This window comes from Myotis daubentonii, chromosome 16, assembly GCF_963259705.1.
Source record: "Myotis daubentonii chromosome 16, mMyoDau2.1, whole genome shotgun sequence".
Classification (NCBI taxonomy): Eukaryota; Metazoa; Chordata; class Mammalia; order Chiroptera; family Vespertilionidae; genus Myotis; species Myotis daubentonii.
In genome coordinates, this window is record NC_081855.1 from 13,824,031 (window position 1) to 13,841,766 (window position 17,736).

At 40.2% G+C, this 17,736-nt stretch overlaps 1 protein-coding gene across 1 annotated transcript in view; it reads right to left on the reverse strand.

The window, feature by feature from the left end:
- The window catches only part of DNAH9 (dynein axonemal heavy chain 9), a 343,788-nt gene that overhangs the window by 117,581 nt on the left and 208,471 nt on the right, over positions 1-17,736 (reverse strand). The window contains exons 46-48 of the mRNA XM_059668596.1: positions 3,678-3,820; positions 3,163-3,324; positions 2,729-2,962 (exon numbers count right to left, since the gene is read on the reverse strand). Of these exons, the coding sequence (XP_059524579.1) occupies positions 2,729-2,962; positions 3,163-3,324; positions 3,678-3,820 (539 nt within the window). The remainder of the gene's footprint in view (positions 1-2,728; positions 2,963-3,162; positions 3,325-3,677; positions 3,821-17,736) is intronic.

A 17,736-nucleotide genomic window follows, 5' to 3' on the forward strand; every position in this document is an offset into this window, starting at 1 on the left:
GGTGCATGTGAGAGTTATTTAGAAAACTGATAGAATTTGTTAATGCTTAAATGTAGGAGGTGAGGAAAAGGCAGGAGTCAAAGATAATGCCCCAGTCTCTGGCCTAGGGACCTGGGTAGGTACAAGTGTTATTCCCTGAAGAAGAGACAATAGACGGAGAAGAAACTGAAACTGGTTCAAGACTTGGGAGGATTCTTCACTAACTATATGCAGATTGAGCTGGATTCACCTAAAGGTACAACCAGGCTTCTCCTTTAAAAAAAATTATTTATTTCAGAGAGGAAGGGAGAGGGAGAGAGAGATAGAAACATCAGTGATGAGAGAGAATCATTGATTGGTTGCCTTCTGCATGCCCCGCCCCCTCACCCCACTGTGGATCGAGCCCACAACCCGGGCATGTGCCCTTGACTGGAATTGAACTAGGGACCATTTGTTGGCAGGCTGACTCTCTATCCACTGAGCCAACCTGGCTAGGGCAGGCTTCCCCATTTTAAACAGAGACCACCTGAACCAGGAACACAGATATTTATGCTTTCCTCATTGTCTGTAGAAAAGAGAATACTGGGTGCTGTTCTATGAGTGTAAGAGCACCTTACTTATTGCTTGCTCCCCAGCAAACATCCTCTACACAGACTGATCAGCAACTCCCAGGGAAGAAGTGGGAGGAGGTAGAACGGTGCCGGTGGGAATGCAGAATGCTCTGAGGGTACCGTAGGTGGGGAGGGAGGCAGAAAGAAGAAAAGGTGGGAGATGTTTTAAAAAACCTGGCCGTACTGCATCTGGGATTCTTTCTGATGCTGTTTTCTACACATTCAGAGATTGACAGGAGCAGAAAGTGACTGGGAGAGAAGATGCTACCTTTCTACAACAAGGTGAACACCAGGTCAACTGCTTGGGCCTGGGCTGGGATCTGTGTATTTCAATCTGCCCTAAACTGAACTTTAAAAATGGGGTTTTGTCACGACACAAATGGCAGAAAGTAGCATCAGAGATCATTGTCACATGCCATTTGTTGACATGTCATTGATTTTCAACAGATGTCTCACCACCTGTGAAGGTAAGTGGAAAAAAAATGTCATTATAAAAATACAGAACAAGGAAAGAAATGGCATCTAGAAGACTAAGGAGAAGAATGCATCTCTGAAGATGACCCAATCCTGGATCTGGAAAAAACACTGAGGGAGCTGTTAGGCATAACCAGGAGAATGGTTTCTGTAATATAGTTGCAGAAAAACAGGCTAAAATAAAAAAGCAATAGAGAAGAAAAAAGCATAAGACGAGGAAGAGCTGTTAGGGTATTAAAAATGCAATAGAATAATTAAAGTCTTCACTGGAAACATGGGAAGCAGAAGCAATATCACACACTATTAAATTAGCACTGTTGAGAATGAACCCGCAAAGCTTCCCTCGGATGTAGAGAAAAAGGCCAAAGGGAGGAAAACCATGAGTGAGGACAAAATAGATGCGGGTGCAGGGAACCCATCCAGCTAGGCATTGCTCCTGCAGGACAGGCCAGAGCAGATGAACAGAACCATATAATAGAAGAAAAGTTTCCAAGCACAAGAGAGAATATGATTATAGCTTGCAAGGATTCCCTGCATCCCACTAAATCAGGGGTGGGGAGCCCTTATTTCTGCTAAGGACCATTTGGATATTTATAGCATTTGAAGGCCATACAAAATTATCAACTTAAACATGAGCCTGCTATATTTGGCCAGACATTTAATAAACTCACCCCTGATGCCTTGGCAGGGCCAGACCAATGATTTTGTGAGCCTTACATAGCCCACAACAGGCTGGACGTTCCCCACCCCTGCACTAAATGAACTGAAATCCTTTAGCTATATTACATCCATGAATAAAGAAACTGAAGTGGAGAGAAAGTACAAATCCGAAGAAGGATATTCAATACAGCTATTCCAGAAGCAAAGCTTAGAAAATGACAGTGAATGAAAGGCTTAGATAGCTGTAGGAACATGCAATGCCCAATAGGTAGCGTGATCACAATTTTAGTTTAATTGTGCAAGTGAATGAAATTTCATCACCATAATGAGAGACCAGTTCTGCTGTGGATAAACAGAGCCCAGAAAGGAGCCATCAAAGATCAGCAATGTTTGATGGGCATGGGCAGAGAAGGAGCTAGAGGTGTTCCCAGCTCTCCAAGGAAGAGGAGTATATTGACTGAAATAAACTTGTTCCATCTGGAAAAGTAGAAAATTATAACAAGGACAGAGCAACAGGGGCCTTCTTTTGATGGCCAACCACTTAGAAATGTATGAGGAAATGCATGAAAGGAGACAGGGTTTGTTTAAGAAACTAGGTTTCAATGGCTCTTTGATAGGTAATACTGTAAGACAAAAGAAAATTGGTAGAACCTTGTAACCATTTCTTTCAATCATTCTCTTTTGGTTCTGAAGATGGAAGGGAAATAGACTGGAGAGGGAAGCAGTGCAAAAGGAGGAGATGATAAAGAGGAAGAGAGAGGAGGAGCTCTCGGGGATTCCAGCAGCAGGGAGAGGGAGCAGATCAGACCTGAAGGTGAGGATGTGCCCTTCTGCTGGAGAGGTCGGCCTCCACTCTTGTACTGCTTCTGATAATGCTGGGGCCTCCGGAAAACCATGACTCACTTTGGGACCTCAAGTGTGATCCCTCCAGTTCTCTGAAAAGAGGCTGCTCCCACCTCCTCTCAGCCCCCCAGCGGCAGGAGCGATTGAAGGGCTGTCACTACCTGGGCAGAGGTGCTGTGGAGCTTCAGCAGCCCGTTCTCCAGCCGCTCCGTCTTGGACTTGAGCTCTTTGCCATTCCTGCGCAGCAAGCTCTGGTAGAGTCTGATGAACTCCAGAAATGACTTGGGGGTTGTGTAGTTGTAGCGCTGCTCATTGCTCAGATAAGACTGGGACGTCTGGTTGACACTTGTGTGGACAAAAGCCATGAACTTGCTAATCGACTGCTTGACTGTGGGCTAAAATCAAAGAGCAGGAAATAAAGAGATAGCCTCTCCATGAAGACTGGGGGTCACCCACCCCCTATTGCTTTCCCACTTGGGAAGTTGTTCCAACAACTCTATCTGAGCCTGAACTTGGACGCTAGAATCCTGAACATGGAATTCCTTGTACCCTGAGGTGGAAAGAATCTTGAGGGGCGTCTCCTTGGCCCTCTCACCTCAATGCTCTCCGTGTTCTGCAAGAAGCGGAGGCTGACAGACTCCAATGCCTGCTGAGGCCACTCGTGGAACCAGTCGATAGCCGTGCAGTTCACAATGGCTGGGAACCGCCTGCTGCGGACCCTCAGCTTGTTCCCCACCGGGGAGAAGCAGAGCGTCACCTGAGAAGTCAGAAAGATGGGAGAACCAAGAAGATATCAGAGAAGCACTCACAGAGAGACAGGTACATCCTGGGATTCTTAGTTTCCCAGGAAACTGAGAAACACATCCAACAGAGACAAAAATCTGTAGTTGATAGCCAGCCTTTCTAGCCAAGAAAGTGGGAAACTTAGACTGTATGAGGCAAGAGGGAAGCAGATGAGAGGGCATCCTCGAAAAGGCTGAGAAGGGCACTGCACCCTCCCGCTCCCACTCTCAAGACAATCAGCCTGGACAGCTGTGTCCAGAGTAGTAGTAGGGGCTTTCATGAACCATCTCTGGGCCTGTCGACCCCGGGCAATAAATCCTTCTATACCTTCAGCTGTCGTCGGACCCGATCTATAAAGAATTTCCAGCAGTTCTCTCTGTTGTCAACGAGACCTTGGCTCTTGACTTCATTCCTCACGTTGCTTATGATGCTTTCAACTTCATCATCAGAGTAGAGATCTGGGACCTCTCCTAGGAAGAAAGGGAGTGCAGATGGGCAGCTTTGGCATCCGTCTGCATGATACAATTGGGCATGATACTTTTCAATCTTGGGACACTGGTCCTTTGGATTTTAGGCCACGTTCCACCACTTTTGCTGAAGAAACTAGACAGATACCTATTTCCTCTAAACCCAGGCAGGACAATAATACCTTACAGCAGCAGTTCTCAGCCTGTGGGTCACGACCCCTTTGGGGGTCGCCTAAGACCATCCGAAAACACACATATAATTACATATTGTTTTGTGATTAATCACTATGCTTCAATTATGTTCAATTTGTAACAATGAAATTAGGGGTCACCACAACATGAGGAACTGTATTAAAGGGTCGCGGCATTAGGAAGGTTGAGAACCACTGCCTTACAGGATGGGACAGGGTGTATGGTACCCTCTTACCCTGGGTCAGCAGCTGGTAGCCCAAGAGTTTTCAGTTGTCTTTTTCTCTTTTGCTTAAAGCATGCACTTACTAACTACTGTTCTAGAAATTGTGCTGATAAGAAGCTTTATATTTAGCAGGAGAAATAAAACTGATTTAAGTAGCTATATGACCTGGTTAAAAAGGCCACTTATATAGACAAGTCCATATATTTAAGAAGAACAAGCTATCACACTATGCTGTACACATGAAACAAATACAAAATAATATTGAATGTAAACTGTAATTAAAAATTAAATTAAAAAATGATCTATCACTTTTTATTAGTGAAAAAGTGGCAAGAACAGGAAATTTAGTATAAGTCTGACATCATAACTCAGTAGGGGGAAGATGAAAATTTGATACATAGTATTGGGGAAACTGAGATGTAAAAAAAATTTATGGTTGGATCTTTATATTCCACTGAAAACCAGGATAAATTGTAAATGGAATAATGACTCAACTATAAAAAAATAAAATCATAAAATGATAGAAAAAATGAGAGAAATATTTTATAACCTCTTAGTGGGGAAGGACTTTCTACTATAATTCAACATTGATATTTTTAGAAGATAAATTTGATACATATAAATTGATAAATTTTATATAAAATTATGTAATGAAAACATCATAGGCAAAGTATAACAGCAACAAAAGAAACCCCCCCCCCCCAAAACAATTAAGAAAATATATGCTTTCCAAAGAAGACATATAAGTGGCTAACAGGTACTGAAACGAAGCTCAACATCACTAATTATCAGAAAAATGCAAATCAAAACCACAATGAGATATTACCTGGCCCCTGTTAGAATAGCTATTATAAAACAAAAAACAAAACAAGAAATAACAAGTGTTGATGAGAATGTAGAGAAAAGGAAACCCTTGTGCACTGTTAGTGGGATTGTAAACTGGGATGGCCACTATGGAAAACAGTATGCTTCCTCAGATTAAAAACAGAACTGCCATATGATCCAGCAAACCCACTTATGGGTATATATCCAAAGGAACAAAACCATTGTATTGAAAGGATATCTGTACTTCCATGTTCACTGTTGTACTATTCACATTGTTGTGCTATTTACAGTTGCCAAGGTTTGAAACAACTTAAGTGTTCAGTAATGGATGAATTAATCAAGAAAATATGCTGCATATATGTCCATAGAAATATTATTCAGCCTTAAAAAGAAGGAGATCTTATTATTTGTGACAACATGGATGAAACTAGAGCATATTATGTTAAGTGACAAAAGCCAGAAAGACACATATTGCCTGGTATCACTTACATGTGGAATCTCAAAAAAAAAAAAAAAAAAAGTCGAACTCATAGAAACAGAGAATACAAAAGTGGTTGCCAGGGGCTGAGGGGTGAGGAGAGGTTGGTAAAAAGGTTCAAACTTTTATAAGTTATAAGATGAATAAGTAAAATCATTTTATAAGTTAAAAGATAAATAAATGAAATCACTTATGAATAAGTAAAATCATAAGTCTGTCTGACTTATTTGCTTAACATTATATTCTCAAGATCTGTTCATGTTGTTGCAAATGTCAGTGTTTCATCTTTTCTGATGGCTGAGAAGTATTCCATGTGAGATATAAAACTGGGAGGAGAACCAAGATGGCGGCATAGGTTAACGCCGGAGTTTGCTGCTTTGAACAACTACTTCAAAAGTGAAACCAAAAAACGGAAGGGACATCACCCAGAACCACAGGAACGCTGGCTGAGTGGAAGTCCTACAACTAGGAGGAAAGAGAAACGCACACGGACACTCAGAGGAGGCGCAGTGCTGAAGTCAAATTCTGAGGTGCGGAGTGCGCGGAGCGGGCTGGCGGCGGAGGGCGCGGTTGTTGTTTTCAATCGGGAGGGAGTCGCAGACTCTGAGCTCCAGATACCGGCGAGTCTTTAGGGACCCAGACTCAAACGGGAGAAGCGGGACTGTCTGGCTTCGGTCAGAGCGAGTGCAGCTTTCTCTCCCAGCTTTGCAGCGGGTGCTGGGACTCAGAGAGGCAGAGCCCCTGGGGACAGGACTGAGAGCCGCCATAACTGCTCTCTCCAGCCCACCCTGTTGATCCTGTGTGACCCGCCCCGCCCAAGCCCTGCACAGAGGCATTTGCCGGATAGCCTCAGGCAAAGGCTAGATTAGCACCTCCCTAGAGGACAGAAGTTCTCTCACTGCTGACACAGCTGATTCTCATAGCCACTTGGCCTGGAGGTCAAACCCTCCCTGGAATTAGCTACAACAATCAAGATTTAACTATAAGACTTCGAACAAAGACCACTAGGGGGTGCACCAAGGAAACATAACAAAATGCGGAGACAAAGAAACAGGACAAAATTGTCAAAGGAAGATATAGAGTTCAGAACCACACTTTTAAGGTCTCTCAAGAACTGTTTAGAAGCTGCCGATAAACTTAATGAGATCTACACGAAAACTAATAAGACCCTCGATCTTATATTGGGGAACCAACTAGAAATTAAGCATACACGGACTGAAATAACGAATATTATACAGACGCCCGACAGCAGACCAGAGGAGCACAAGAATCAAGTCAATGATTTGAAATGCGAGGAAGCAAAAAACATCCAACCGGAAAAGCAAAATGAAAAAAGAATCCAAAAATGCGAGGATAGTGTAAGGAGCCTCTGGGACAGCTTCAAGCGTACCAACATCAGAATTATAGGGGTGCCAGAAGATGAGAGAGAGCAAGATATTGAAAACCTATTTGAAGAAATAATGACAGAAAACTTCCCCCACCTGGTGAAAGAAATGGACTTACAGGTCCAAGAAGCGTGGAGAACCCCAAACAAAAGGAATCCAAAGAGGACCACACCAAGACACATCATAATTAAAATGCCAAGAGCAAAAGATAAAGAAAGAATCTTAAAAACAGCAAGAGAAAGAAACTCAGTTACCTACAAGGGAATACCCATACGACTGTCAGCTGATTTCTCAACAGAAACTTTGCAGGCCAGAAGGGAGTGGCAAGAAATATTCAAAGTGATGAATACCAAGAACCTACAACCAAGATTACTTTATCCAGCAAAGCTATCATTCAGAATTGAAGGTCAGATAAAGAGCTTCACAGATAAGGAAAAGCTAAAGGAGTTCATCACCACCAAACCAGGATTATATGAAATGCTGAAAGGTATCCTTTAAGAAGAGGAAGAGGAAGAAAAAGGTAAAGATACAAATTATGAACAACAAATATGCATCTATCAACAAGTGAATCTAAGAATCAAGTGAATAAATAATCTGATGAACAGAATGAACTGTTGATTATAATAGAATCAGGGACATAGAAAGGGAATGGACTGACTATTCTTGGGGGGGAAAGGGGTGTGGGAGATGTGGGAAGAGACTGGACAAAAATCGTGCACCTATGGATGAGGACAGTGGGTGGGGAGTGAGGGCGGAGGGTGGGGCGGGAACTGGGAGGAGGGGAGTTATGGGGGGAAAAAAAAAGAGGAACAAATGTAATAATCTGAACAATAAAGATTTAATTAAAAAAAAGAGAGATATAAAACTGAAAGCAATGAATGAGTAAAACAAGGAAACAAAAGAAAAACAAGGAAACAAAAACTTATAGACATAGATAACACTACAGTGGTTACCAAAGGGAAGGGGGTTGGAGGTGTAGTATTAGGGTAAAGGGGGTCAAATATATGGTGATGGAAGATTTGACTTTGGGTGGTGGGCACATGGATTATGTATCATAGAATTGTACATTTGAAACCTATATAATTTTATTAATCAATGTCATCCCAATAAATCTAATTTAAAAATTAATTAATTAAATAAAAATTCAGTAGAGAAAAAAAGATGAATAAGGTTTGAGGAGTTAATGTGTAACTTAGTGACTATAGTTGATAACACTGTATTGTATAATTGAAATCTGTTAAGAGAGTAGAACTAAAATGTTCTTGACAAAAGAAAGGAACAAAAAGAATATATATGTTTAATTCAAATTATAGTTAAATAGCTAATCTTCTTAAAATATAAACACACACACACACACACACACACACACACTCTCTCTCTCTCTCCATTTGTATATAAAGAAACTCTTTACAATTAAAGGAAACGATCAACAATTCAACAGAAAGATGGGGTAAAGAGCATGAAAAGAGGATTCACAGTACAAAAAGTACAAATGTTTTTTAAACATATGAACAAATGCTTTACCTCACTTGTAGTAACAGAAATGCACATTGAAACTATGCTTAGTTACTTTTTTGTTTGTACAAATCAGATTGGCAAACATATAAATAGACACTTAACCTCACTCATAATAATAGAAATATACTTTGAAATTACTCCTAATATTATTATTTTTTACCAGATTGGCAAAATCTGAAAGTTAATACTATATAATGAATAAAATTTTAAAAAAATCCTAACTAAATAAATAAAACTAAAGCAGGTTATATCGTAGAAATGCAAGGATTGTTAAATATTAGAAAAATAAATGAAAAAATTCACTATATTAATAGGTTAAAAAATAAAGCAATATGACCATCAAAATAGATACACAAATTTTCTAAAAACTGTTAGCAAACTAGGAATAAGTGAGATTTCTCTTAATTTCATAGTAGATATTTATCCCAGATGCAAAGCAAACATCATAACCAATGCTGAAAAACTAAAATATTATCTTTCAAATCAGGAACAAGACAAACATAACTGCTCTATGTTTTTATCCAATATTATATGGATGTCATGAGTTATTCAAAATGTTAAGAAAAATAAATTAAATGTATAAGGATAGTTAAAGAAATAATAAAGTTATCATTGTTCAAAATCTAATTTTCTACATAGAAAATCTAAGAATATACACATAAGCAATCAGAGCTCATAAGCATTTTCGACAACAAACCTTCTGGATATAAAATAAAAATTGGAAATAAAATGGCATTTCTGTACTTCAGCAAAAAAATGTTTTTTTTAAGTTAGTTAGAATACGAAAAAAAATAAAAAAATAAAAAAATAAAGCAAGCGGTCATAAATATACAAAAAGATGTGCAAGATCTTGATGTAAAAACTATAACATACTATTGAAGAGCATAAATAAAACCCTAAATAAATGGAGAGAAATACTGTGTTTATGGGTAGGTGATTCAGTATTACCAGTAGCATCAAGATGCAATTCCAATAAAAAGATCAAGTAGGTTTCATTTTTGATCATGGCAAGCATATTCTAAAATTTATATGGAAGAGCAAAGGGTGAAAAATGGCCAAGATATTTGTGAGCAAGAACCAGAGGAGGGACTTGCCCCACCAGAAATCAAGTTTCCTCATAAAGCTATGCTAGTTAAAACAACGTGAAGTTGGTGCTGGGGTAAGCAGATAGAACAACAAGTGAAACACCTAGAAACAGACCCAGATATAAATAGGAAATTGACATTAAAAACCAGTGTGAAGCTCTAGCTGGTTTTGCTCAGTGGATAGAGCAGATTGAAGGTTCCCTGCTTCGATTCCAGTCAAGGCACATGCCTAGGTTGCAGGCTTGATTCCCAGTATAGGAGGCATGCAGGAGGCAGCCAATCAATGATTCTCACCATTGATGTTTCTATCTCTCTCTCCCTCTCCCTTCCTCTCTGAAATCAATAAAAATATATTTAAAACACACACACACACACACACACACACACACACACACACACACCAGTGTGCAGACAAGGATATACTAAATCAATGTGATATTAGGGTAATTCAATATTAATATTAAAAGATAAAATTAGAGCGCAATATGAAAATATATTTCAGGTGAATTAGAGACATGAATATGAAAAGCAAAAATAATAATTTAAAAATAAAGTACATGAGATTATTTTTATGGTGTTGGATAGGGCAAGGTTTCTGACACAGCACAAGAAGCACAGAGCATTAACGAGAGTAAGTTTTACAACATAAACTAAATCAGCATGACAAAAGTCAGATCTAGACTTCAAACTGTATAATGAACAAAGGGATAGTATCCAGAATATATAAAGAACCCTTACAAATCCATAAGAAGAAGATGAAGAACCAAGAGCTAAAGGGAAAATATGTCAGTAGGCAAATCACAGAAGAGGAATAGCCAATGAGCCCTTGAGAAGATGCGCCAGGGTCATAAGTCATAAGGGAAAGGCAAGCAATGATATTTCATTTCAGACCCGTTGGCAAAATGTATGTCAGATAAACCAAAGGAGGTTAGGAAGAAACAGGCTTTGCTCAAAGAGCAAATTTGTACCACTGCTCTGGAGAGCAACTTGGCCCTTTTTTGTCAATTTGAAAGGCACAAACCAGACGATTCGGTAATCCAAGTTTTGGGCCCTGAGTGTGAAGAAACTCTTGCACATGCACACCAGAGGTTTCTTCTTTGCAACATTGACCATAATTGCATGGGTGTTTGTTTTATTATTTTTGTATGTCCAACATATGTTATAAAAATATAGCAAAACATAAAGGAAAAAAAGTAAATGTGGGCATGAGGATGTGAAAACTGTGAGGGAGATTCAGAAATGGGAAGGAGAGACAGAATAGAACAAATTTCTGAATCAGGAGCCAGGGCGTGGGCTCCTAGATCAGATGGAAGAGCTGGCCATGGGAAGGACAAATGGTCATATGGGAGGAAAGGAGGAAACTGTGAAGAAATGGAGACAGACTGAGAGGTATAAGATAGTCGTGTGGCTGATACTGACATAAGCTTTCTCAAAGAGAGAGATGAACTTGAGGGAGGTAAGAACAAGGCAGCGTTGCTAGAGCTAAAATCTGAAACAGTGGGCGTGATGTAAGGGTGAATGTGGCTCTCACAGCGGTTCTCATCCTGTGGGTCGCGACCCCTTTGGTGGTCGAATGACCCTTTCACAGGCGTCGCCTAAGACCATCCTGCATATCAGATATTTACATTATGATTTATAACAGTAGCAACATTACAGCTATGAAGTAGCAACGAAAATAATTTTATGGTTGGGTCACAACATGAGGGACTGTATTTAAAGGGCCAGAAGGTTGAGAGCCACTGCTCTAGGATATTCTATGGGTATCAGAAAAGCTTTCCAGTACAAGGCTTTAGGTGGGTATTGAAACTATGTGGACCTGGAATCATATACAAGCTCTTCCTTAAAGTTCTTCACATTCACGTTTCTTCCTTCCTCCACAACCAACACGGAAATGTTGGCGTCATAGAAATGTTAGAGACAGCAGAGCCACGGGGCCACCCTCCCCATGCTGCTTCCCTGTGGACTGGGTTGAGGGCCTCGAAGATGGGTGGCTTGGCACATGGCCTGTATCAGAGCAATCAGGAACTATGACTCCTCATCACTGAGGCTGCTGCACTTCCCGGAACTACTGTATCTGGAAGAAACTCATGCTAACTTTCTGACAATGAAGTTTGACAATGCTAATCCAGCCAGGCGTTTACTAACTGTTTTATACTAATTAGACTTAATCATTTAAGAGGTTCAAATAGAAAAAAATTATCATGAAAATAATCATTTACCTTTTTTCCTTAATTGAGTGAATTTAATTTCCATTCAGTAAGTTATTTCATAGCATGCATATAAAACAATCTGTACTATAACTTGTCAAAGTAAATATCTCATTAATAGAATAACCCATTTCAGACTCATTTGATAAAAATGGGTCAGAGAAAATTGTGAGGAAAATGAAATGACATTTAGCATGTGTTGGATTCAGTAAGTTCTGGGCAGTCTTTTTTTTTAAGCATATATTTAAAAATATATTTGTATTGATTTCAGAGAGGAAGGGAGAGGGAGAGAGAACGATGGAAACATTAATAATGAGAGATAATCATTGATTGGCTGCCCCCTGCATGCTCCCTACTGTGGATTGAGCCCATAACTCGGGCATTTGCCCTGACTTGGAATTGAACCATGACCTCCTGGTTCAAAGGTTGATGCTCATCCCCTGAGCAACACTGGCCAAGCTCCAAGTTCTTTAAAAGAGAAATATTCCAATAGAATTGGCATAAGCCATTCTCATCAGCTTAGGGGCTGACAGCCTGTAGTGGCTGTCTTTTCTCCTTTGCCTCTCTCACAATCTGCATTTCTTTATCTATTAATATCCTACAGCCCGCCAGCAAGAAATTGGATTCCTTTTGGTCTTATCATCTCTAATAATAGACCTGCATTCTTCATCTTTCTCTTATTTAAAATAGGTGTATGCCTTTTTGGTGTGTTATGAATAAGATCATGGATACTGAGGAAGCAAATTAGGGTCTTCCGGCTAACCATGGTCTCTGTTCCTTTTTGGATGGCCTGCAAGCTAATTTTTGATGATGGAAAAAAATTAGTGTAATAATATTTAATGACACATGAAAATGACAAAGTTCAAATTTTATTGTTCATAAATAAAGTTTTATTGGCCATTGCCACATTCACTCATTTAGGTGCTATCTGGCTGTTTTCACACTACAGTGAACGGAGTTGAGGAGTCGTGGCAGAAACAGGATGGTCTGCAAAGCTGAAAATATTTACTTTCTGATTCTTTCAGAGACAGTTTGCTTACCCTGGGTTATGGGAAACCCTTAGTGCCAAAATGTTGAAAGCCTCCAGGCCATTTGCAGACCTTTTCCATGTTCCTACGATGGTGGCGTTTGTGACAAGACCCCAAGATCCCAGAAGGTGATCACCAGATGGAGTATCTGGGGATGAACACCTCTGAACTGGAAATAAGGTTTGCATTTTCAGATGTATTCCCCCAATTTCTCCTGACAATGTTCCTGTCACTTATCGTGTGATGTAGGTAGCCATGCTGGAGCAGGAAACTGAACTGCCAGAGGGGGTTTTGTGCTGACACAGGCAGAGGCTGTTTAAATATTTGAGAAGTTTCCTCCTGAGACCTCAAGTTGGGAAGCCCTATTTCTGCCTCCAAATGCTTGCAGGATCCATGTGGTCATTAACATGCCCTAATGTGTGGTGAGTCAGACTAATCATCTTCTCTGTGTTAGTCTGGGGCTCTCAGAAGCTACAACTACTTTTGTGGGAGGAGATCCTGATAGTGTAAGATGGTTCAGTTAGTTGGCGCTTGGTGATAAAAAGGGCAAAGGAGAGGGTTAGATTCTCTGAATTAGTTAGCTTTACACTGGCTTAGTGACTTTGACCCCATCTAGGCCTAACCTTTTTCAAAAACATTCCCCTGGTCTCAAGGGAGAAAAAGCAAGGGAAAGTAATAACTATCTTAGCACCCAGTCCCTCTCTCTCTATGGCTGGAAACCTTCTCAAGGTTCGATAGTAATATCTAATGTGTTAGACAGAACATCATTCTCATGACGTTGTTCACCTCAGTTTGACAAATGCCTTCTGAATACTAATTATGGGCCAGGAGATGCATGAGGGGCTGAAAGTATAAATGATGAAAACAATAGTCTCCACAGAGCATTTCAATTATATCGGTATTGTTTTATTTCCTAAACTGGGTGGTAGTTATTTAATCTTTATATTTTGTGTCTCTGGATTATGTTATAACAAAAATTTAATCAACAACAGACAACAGAGTCTCTGCCTTTTACGAGCTAACAGTGTTATTTAATGCAATGGTGGTGTGTGTAGCCATTGGGTGTGATAGAAACATGGAGGGATGCTTCTCATTCCTCAGGGTGACAGTGGTCAGTGCCGATCCCCTACAGAGATAACACCCAAGATGAGTCTTGTAATGTGGGTAGAAGTTAATCCAGACAAAGAAGGAGAAGGGCGTGAGGTTCCAAAGGAAGAGTGTGAGTAAGGATGTCAGGAAACAGGGCAGTGTCCTGTCAAGAAGAGAGAAATTATGAGATCAAAATGGGGGAACAGGAGCTAGGAAGGAGGGAGGAAGCAGGTCAAAGGCAGACTATTTTTCTGTACAAAAAGATCTTGTTCTGCATTTAGTGAGCATCTAATGAAGGAATTTGAGATTAGATAGATAATTTTGGAAGTAGTGAGGAGAATGGATTCGAGGGAAGATTGCCTGGGAGGCAGGGAGATGAGTTAAAATGAAGGATGAAAAGATCAGTGGGAGCCATGATAGAAAAGATATGGATTCAGAAATGGTCAAGGGGTAAAACTGGTGGCAGCTGATGATCTCTTGGATGTAGGTGGTGAGCGAGAGTTTAGCAACGTAGGAGAGTACACAGAGACATGGACTCAAATAACTTGGATGAGAAGTTAGTATCACATGAAGAAAAGAAAAGGCTGATTATGCAAGCATATTTTTGCATTGCCCTTTTGGCATTTCTGCGTGGCAGCTGGGAAACCAAACAGGTGCTGTTTAGATCTTCGCTGTCTGTGGTTCAAGGATGCATCTAGTGAATAGATGCCGTGAGACCACAGTGTATGTGTGTGCTTGACAGGAAACCCAGTTCCAGGTGCTCATGGGAGAAGAGTAATCCAATGCCATGTCTGTTACAAACATTTCCAGACTCCACATTTTCATGTGATGTGTGCAGACCACTAACATGACCATCTTGGATCTAGTGTTCAGCACATTGTAGATGAGGTGATCTTTACATGTTCTATATATCAAAAGGAGATTTGGCTCAAATAATTAAAAAACAGTCTGGTTCAGAGATGGAGAGGCATATGACTTTACAAAAGAGATGACACAATTGGATATGAACTATTCCAACAGACCACATAGAGGCTGTGTGATACTCATTTCTGAGCATAGCACATGCTGAACATGGAAGCATAATAAATAGTTTTGAATATATGATTAGAAAAAGTGACCTAGTTGGGCCAGGAAAGAGAAACCTTAATTCTGGAGTGAAGAATTAAGCTTTTTGAAAAACGAAAGGGAAGTCTCAACATAAAATCCCAAAGTAAAATGGAGCATGAAATCTGGCGGAGTCAGGAGAGAAAAAGACACCACACCTGGAGCATACTCAGCCTTCTCAGCTGGGACTGCCATAAAATGGGCTTTCTGGAATGATGGAAAGCTGGATGCACGTGCTGCCCCAGAAACCCAGAGCATAGGGCCTTGCTGATGCTGATTTTGGTTCAAGAACCAAGAGAGAACAAATTTGGTAAGAATTTTATAAATACCTGGGTTTGATGGCCAGTGTATACTCTCCAGAAGTAATTATATTGAAAAATAAGAACAGAGCAAGAATTAAATGTTTCAGATTCAAGTTAGGGCAAATATTTCATCCATAGTTTCACCAGCAGCCACATGACCCCCATTAAGGATCCTGGTAAGCCAAGGGAAGTGATCAAAGATATGCTTTATTTCATTTGCTCTGATCGGGTGGCCACCCTGCCTCTTATACAGTTATGTATCTTTTGCTAATTAAACCAGGAGTTTAAGAACTTTGTGTGTAAGATTTCTTCCTGTCTATTTATAATCTGCCTGAGATACAACTGATACAAAGACAGGTTCTGAAATGTTTGGTTGGTGTCAGAATTTGGATTAATGAGCTGAGTACCATCAGTATCTGATTTTGGAAATGGTGCCAGAAACCAAGAGATGAAACAGTGAGCTAAAGAAGTGTGGGAGGAAACCAGGTAGCCTTTGGTGTGAGATGAGTAGGTCCTGGGGAAGATGCTCTTGGAGGAGAGTTGAAAAGTGGAATTCACTCACCGTACCTTTATCTTCAACCTAACGGGACTTGTAGATAACTTGTAGATAACAGGGGTGAGTTAATGGCAAGGTAGCCTGATTGCAGTTTCCTAGTCTCTACTCTTATATAAGAATAAAGTGATTGCACAACTCCATAAAATTGAAAAACTAACGGGATGGGGAGTTTCCGAGGAATCCCTGTCGCTCTAGACTGGCAGAATCCCTGAATTGGCAGGCAGTTAATTTCTAGCCGGAAATTATTAACTTGACAGGGAAAATTAGAACAAAGATATGCTCTATTCTCTTTGTCAAAGTAGTTAAGAAAAAAGGAAGCAAGATTAGAGTAGAAAGGTATTACTTTTACTTTTATCTCGATTACAATATGTTTGTAAGTCTTGTTTTCATATGGAAGCCTTAAAAGGGAAGTAGGAGCTTCAAGCTCTGTGACATTGAAGCTGCCTGAATGCACTGCTTTCACTGGGTAGGGCTACAGAAACTCACTTAAACTTGAAAAAAATGTTTTTTTTTTCCTAAATGAAAAATTAAAAATATGTGAGGACTGAAATTTCAATTGGTAAAAGTATAGCATCTTCTATGCCTCTGACATAATTTTAGGAGAAGGTGCCCTGGCTGGATTGGAGCCAGTTGAGGCACAGGGTGAGGGTGGCAACACGCCTGGCATCTCCAAAGCTATAAGGCCTTGGAAGCACAATTTCACCCTCTGTGGCTGTGTTAGAAGTTAGACGTTAGGGTGCAGCTTGAGGGCGGGAGGATAATTGGACCCCTCTCTCATTATGTAGTAAAATAATAAAAGGTGAGGCAATGCTATAGGGGATATACTGCTGTAGAGTTAGTGGGATGTTAAAAAATAGTATTTAGGAAAGGAAGCACTTATTATATTGGAGGAGAAGAGGTATAAGAGCTAGGAGGCAAACTCCTGGGTCTAAAATTAACTTAATTAGGGCAAGTTGGGAAAGATACAAGAGTGTGGGATCAGGTAAGACTTGGAGCCAGCACAGTAAGGGACTTGAAATTCTGGTCCTCACCATAAACAAGCTAACATTTGCCCACAGAGCCTGCTAGTGAGTGATCTGGGCCAGGGACCAGTGGCTCTTGGTGGACGTAAGAGTAAAATGGCCTGGGGTATAAGGGTGCACAGTTTGAAGCAGACAATGGTTCTGAAGCAGTAAAGTTCCTAGGATTGCATGGCAGGAGCCACCCTGAATACAGGGCATGAGATAGACTATGGGAGAGAATACTGTGGTCATGGTCTTGGGACTCTATAAACTAAAGAGTATTCAGTTAGAGACAGGGTATGAATTGTGGAGAAATTAGCTTTCTGGAATGCTGGAAACCTGGAGGCAGAAATTTTATTTAGGAACATCTGTGCACTGACTATTTTATTTTTTAACCCAGATGAAGAGGTGGTTTTGCAGATGCTGAATCTGGTTTAAGAGTCAGAATTTAAATTTCCCCTTTAAATTAATATAAATATATACACATACCACACTTATAAAAATGCATAATTTATGTACTATATTGTCTTCTTGGGTATATCCATAATAATAAAAGTTTAATATAATAATTAGACTGGATGTCCTTCAGGATGACCTTCCGGACGAAGCCAGGGCTGTGAGGGAAGCCCGGGTCCCGGGTGTCAGAGGGTAGCTGGATCCAGCAGCTGGGGGAAGGAAGGCCTACTCTTGCACGAATTTCATGCATTGGGCTTCTAGCCTATTTATATATCAGATTATATATATATATATATATATATTTTTCCTAGAATGGTTGACCTAAGTCCTGAATTCCTAAATAAACAGGGATCAATAAGAACAGCAAAATGTCAAGATTTGAACTTTTGACTGAAGTCCTATTTTTCATATATAGTGTCATAGAGCAGTTGACATCCCCTGTCAAGTTCTTTGAAAACCAAGAAAACCAT